The sequence below is a fragment of the Cryptomeria japonica genome, chromosome 8 (genome assembly GCF_030272615.1).
Source record: "Cryptomeria japonica chromosome 8, Sugi_1.0, whole genome shotgun sequence".
NCBI lineage: Eukaryota > Viridiplantae > Streptophyta > Pinopsida > Cupressales > Cupressaceae > Cryptomeria > Cryptomeria japonica.
The window spans coordinates 624,208,519-624,213,865 of NC_081412.1; the positions used below are offsets into that span (position 1 = coordinate 624,208,519).

Here is a 5,347-nt window from a genome sequence, read left to right on the forward strand (position 1 = left end):
GTCATATAGGTGGCCCAATTGCATTTAACTTCACACAATAATAGAGTATAGGGGAGACTAATGAATTGGTTCTACGTCGGTACAACTAATGGATACAGGTGGTGTAGAGCAGTGTTTCGGATTCTCATAGGTTGAGTGTTTTTTCAATTCTTTGAGAGGCCACGTATAGGAGAAAGTGTAAGCAAAGTGAACATCCAAAAGGCCTGCAAATACATATAGGAAGTGATGAGAAGCAATTTGAACATTGGGGGAGATAGTTTTACATAGGCATAGAGGGAAAATTTAGGGGGAGCCTGGTAAATACAAAGTATCTCCAGTTACATAATGCAGGTTTTGTATAGGTTGAACGTCTTTCAGCACAGGTATACTGTCTAGGATGAATTTCATTGACATCTACTGGCATGATATGTCTCATATGTGCAGACCCCTTTGCCATTGTTGTCAAAGGGGGAGTGGAATCAATGTGTTGCATCAATGCCAAAGGGGGAGATGTATAGATGATGACATTAGTATGACAATATCCTAACAAATTCTTCTTTGCTTATTTTTTGGTCGTCAAAGGTCAAATAGGAATGTAGGAAACTATTGACAATTCTAATAGTTCTTAGAATTGTTGAAACGTTTGGATTATATATTTTAAGGTATTTTTTCTTGAAACTCTACTAAAAGAAAAATTGTAGGCACCCAATAAGCTCCTCTACAATATATGATGCTTGAAATTCACATGTGCCTCATCAAATTCACCCAAATCAGAGATTCCTACCCCATTGAGAATAAGTTGACATGCAAAAGGGGCCCATAACCTATCAATGATTCTCACTATTTTGAAAACTATTGTCAGCACTCCTAGTGGTTTGTAAAATCATTGAAACCTTTGTTTTACCATAACTTGGCCAATTTTCATCCAATTCTCACCAAATGTGAAATACAAATACCCATTTAAACAATTTACAAAATAGAGGATTTAAATCCATTCGACTCTTAGCCAAATTTTGGATATTTTGCATTTGAGTAACTGGTTAAGGAATAAAAGGAAAAACCAATTGTCAATTGTTATTGCTTAAACAAATTCCCATGGATTACATATGAATCAAAGTTATAACTTGAAAAGGATCGGCCTCTCCTAACATATTCATGCCTTGGTTTTTTTTAATGGACTCTGAATATATCTTTCTCTCACAGTTTATTTTTACAAAATTGAATAAGAATAATTTACTAAAAAGAATTGTAATTTATATAAAAAATTCATTATAAAATATGAAATTTCATAATGTACTTTTGTAAGGTTTGTTCTTGTAAACGCAAACTGGTGAGTAGCCAAATTCTTAGAGATGCAAAGTCTAGGTGGTAATGCTATTCCGTGGTTTACAAGTTTTTCTTGAGTGGTTTTATGCTATTGCAATATACCTTTCTTTTGGCATTTGTGAGAATTACTCTACTATTTTATGAGCAGCCGATTTATATTAGCAACGATGAGATCTTATGATATCATATATACTTCTTTGTAGTCTTGAAAAAGAGAAACTTTATAATATAAGAAAAATTAATAGTTAAAATGGACATTTGCATCAATTATTCTTTTGGGACAGATAAATGAGGAGATCTCTGGCCGGCCGACGTACAAGTGTCCTTGATGTATACATTTTATTAATTACCCACTTATTTTGTTAACAAATCCAATGATTATTTACTTTTGGTGATTAGTCTAATACAGTACAGGCCATCACCAAGAGTTGCGTCTCTCCTTTCTTTTTTTCAGCTACAAGAGATCCATTCAACAAATGCTTTCAAACATGCCCACGCAATTAGAAGACATTTGGCAGAATTATTTGTCAATAGGGTTCTAAGCACTTAGAAGACTTGAAGTAAAAAATGACTTCAGCAATTCAGAAAATCATTAACTATGCGATACCTACACGAGAGCTTAGAAAATCCTTTGATTGGTTGTTTGAGCAACATAGGAGGAGAAGCAGCAAAGGTAGAAGCAGAAGTAGAAGCAAAAGCAGAAGCAGAGATGATATAATTATAGAACCACTGATTCCTAGTTCTACATACAAACTATCTCCAGTTTGTGAAGACATGATAGAAGCCATAAGACAAGGTTTAGAATCAGGACAGTCTCCTATTAAAGTCTCAGATGGAACAGGTGGAGTATACTTCATGCCAAATGCAAAAGGAAAAATAATTGGTGTCTTCAAGCCAATGGATGAGGAGCCTTATGCTTTAAACAACCCTAAAAACTATACTTCAACTACCAAAGAGCCTTACATGACTAAAGGTGTTAAAGCTGGGGAGGGCTGGTATAGAGAACTTGCAACTTACATATTAGATCATCCTCTTAGTGGTCCAAGGAAGAATGGTGATGATGAAGTTGGCTTTGCAGGGGTTCCTCCCACCATGTTAGTAAAGTGTTGCCATGCAGTTTTTAATGGCATGTCTGAAATGAACAAAGTGAAAGTGGGTTCCTTACAGAAGTATGTCAAAAATGGCTATAGTTGCGAAGAGATGGGATCAAGTAAAATTCCTGTAAATGAAGTGCACATGATTTCTATTTTGGATATTCGGCTGGCAAATGCAGATAGACATGTGGGGAATATTTTGTATTTGGAAAATATAGATTCCCCTGATCGACTTGTTCCTATAGATCATGGTTTTTGCCTTCCAGAGAGCGTAAGTCCACCCTTAACTCATTTTTATTTTCCATTGGGTATGTTAATAATGTAATTGTAATATGATTTTTCTGCAGGCTATGAATTATTGCACAATGTTTTTGGTGAAAACTGTGGGTAGTTTTAATTTCAGCGTTTTGGATCACACTATGTGATCTTTATTGTGCAGTAGTGTAATTCTAGTTAAGTCTATAGAAAAGAGAGGTGAATGGATGTCTTATTAATATAAGATAGATAAGAAATTATTTCACATTCAAAAATAAGAAAAAAATTTACTAAATAATTAGAAGTAGAAAAAAAAGTTTGGCAGGTAAAATATCAACATTTGTTTTTCAGTCTAAAAATAATATACTAAGTGTTTTAGTCAAAAACAAAACCTAAACATACCTGCCTTAAGTCTTTTAAAAGTAAATTCTCAATAAATTGAAAAGAAAACAATCTAGACAGCCCCACAAATTTGATTTTCCAAACCTTTCTGAGTTATGTTCTAGTATAATTTTTAATTTTTCTTTTTCATTGTTGGTCTGTTGTATTGTTATAGTTTGAAGGAATTACACTAGAGTGGAGATTCTGGCGTCAGGCGTATATGCCTTATAGCCTGGAGATGCTCAAGTATATAGAATCTTTAGATGCAGAAAAGGATATTGAAATGCTTAAGCTTCATAAATTGAAGATATCTCCTGAATCATGCCTTGTGTTGCGCATTTCTACCATGTTATTGAAGAAGAGTGCGGCTGCCGGTCTTACTGCTAATAATATTGCTTGTATAATGTGTAAGGTGAAGCTTGATGTAGAGGCATCTGATATCGAAATTATATTAGAAGAGGCAGAAAAGGCCATACCTCCAGGATCTAGTGAAGTGGTTTTCCTTGAAGCCGTCTCTGTGAAAATTGACAGTTATATAGCAAACATGAAGAAATGAGAGCTTGGTGACAATCTAGTTTAATGGAGCGTTTCAAACCTAAGCTAATGAAATTTCTCTCTTTCGTAAATCACAAAACTTTCTTAAATTCTATATCTATTTTCAATTTCACTCAGTTTTAGATGCTAATTTGGAAAATGCATTGAGATCTCTATTGCATCTGTCTAGTTTAACCAGTAGTCAGTTCATTTTTTTTTGCTTCTTTTCTATGTGGGAGTTTATATATATCCTTCATATTTATTGGGATTTTTATTTTATTTTTATTTTATTTTTTTCATTTTTTTGGTGTTGTTTCCTTTTTCTTTCATTTTGGGCTTAGAATGATTGTTCTTCTTTTTTAATCGATTTTAAATATTAGCAATTCAGTAATCGTTTTGTTGATTTGGATGTGCAAGAGAGTGACTCCTCCTTCAAAGAGACTTTGGAAATAAGTATCAAAGGTATTTTGGTAGGTAAGTTTTACATATGCTCTCTTGTGTGGTTTTTATTATTCTTACATTTAATGTCATCTATAAATAGTATGTAATCCATATTTTGATTGATCTTTGAAGCATGTTCTATGCTCGAGTCAACAAATCATAGATAGATCTTTCATGGACTCTAATTGTAATCTTAAGCAAGCCAGGTTGAGATCATTCCCAAATATGACCCCTAGGGATTTATGGGTTGTCTTTAATATTGATAATGATTTCTTTGGTGTTATTAATATTTATGTTTTTAAAAATGATATTGCAAGATTATTTTTTGTTTTAATTGTTTAATGAGCTCATATTGCAGTTTGGGCTGAGTGTGAAGACTTTAATATGGTGGATTTGACATCAAATAGATGTGTCAATCTCTCTATACATTAGATAATAAGTAAGAGGGAAGCTTAGTTCACATATGCAATGAATTTTGACTTTGAATCCCATTATTACCTAGCACCTTTAATCAATATTCCTAATATAGTTTCAGTAAACTTTACACTAGATCTAAAATGATGTGATAGAGCCATGCATAGTCCACTCAATCTTTCCTTTCATTTATAAAATATTTTTCCTTTGTAGTTGACAGTTATAAAAATAGTCCTCTTTGATCACTTGATAATAAATATTTTAATGAAGGGTAGTTTGCTAATCCCAGTAGATAACTCAATTCTTCCATAACATATTTTCATTAACTCATCTTCAAAAACTTCTCGTATTTGATGTGTTTAGAATTTGGAGCCACAATATTTGCATCAAACTAGCTAGATTGAATGCTGCAATAATTCTATTAATTGTACCTCTTTTATATGGATTTATGGGTGTTAGTTTACACTTTTCACAATGACTCATGAAGACACCACGTCAAAGATTTTGCCCACAACCATAAGTTGTAAGAACTATTATTTTCACCTTTGAGCTATAATTGTGAGTGGTTAGACGATGCTAATCAAGTAAATTAATACTAATAATTGTCTTAGGGGAGGTCAACTAAAAGCTTATTTTTAGTGGATTGAATTTAGGAATAGAGTGTATAAGAATTTTTCCAATCTTAGGGACCTTTTCACATATCTTAGTCAACTAAGCACTTGAAAGAAGGTAAAGAACTCTTAATCAATCTACTTGCTATTCATCAAACTTTTATTTTCCATTATTAATATATTCTTTTTCAGTTTAAGATTTCTCTCTTATGGAAAAAAATTATTTGTAATATAGCATTAATGTAGTTATAGGTCATATTTCCACATCTTGGTGAACTTTGTGTTAAAAAAAATTCACCCAAGATTACCTTT

The 5,347-nt window shown here is 32.7% G+C and overlaps 1 protein-coding gene across 1 annotated transcript; it reads left to right on the plus strand.

Annotated features, from left to right (window-relative positions):
- Positions 1-1,872: 1,872 nt before the first annotated feature.
- LOC131045164 (phosphatidylinositol 4-kinase gamma 4-like) lies at positions 1,873-3,591 on the plus strand. Its single transcript, XM_057978691.2, has 2 exons — positions 1,873-2,670; positions 3,211-3,591. Exons 1-2 carry the CDS (start codon positions 1,873-1,875, stop codon positions 3,589-3,591), a joined length of 1,179 nt encoding a protein of 392 aa, XP_057834674.2.
- Positions 3,592-5,347: the final 1,756 nt, after the last annotated feature.

Coding starts and splice junctions, on each gene's coding strand:
- LOC131045164 (XM_057978691.2), top strand. CDS start 1,873: ATGACTTCAGCAATTCAGAAAATCATTAACTATGCGATACCTACACGA. Junction 2,671..3,210: donor GTTTTTGCCTTCCAGAGAGC/GTAAGTCCACCC, acceptor GTATTGTTATAG/TTTGAAGGAATTACACTAGA.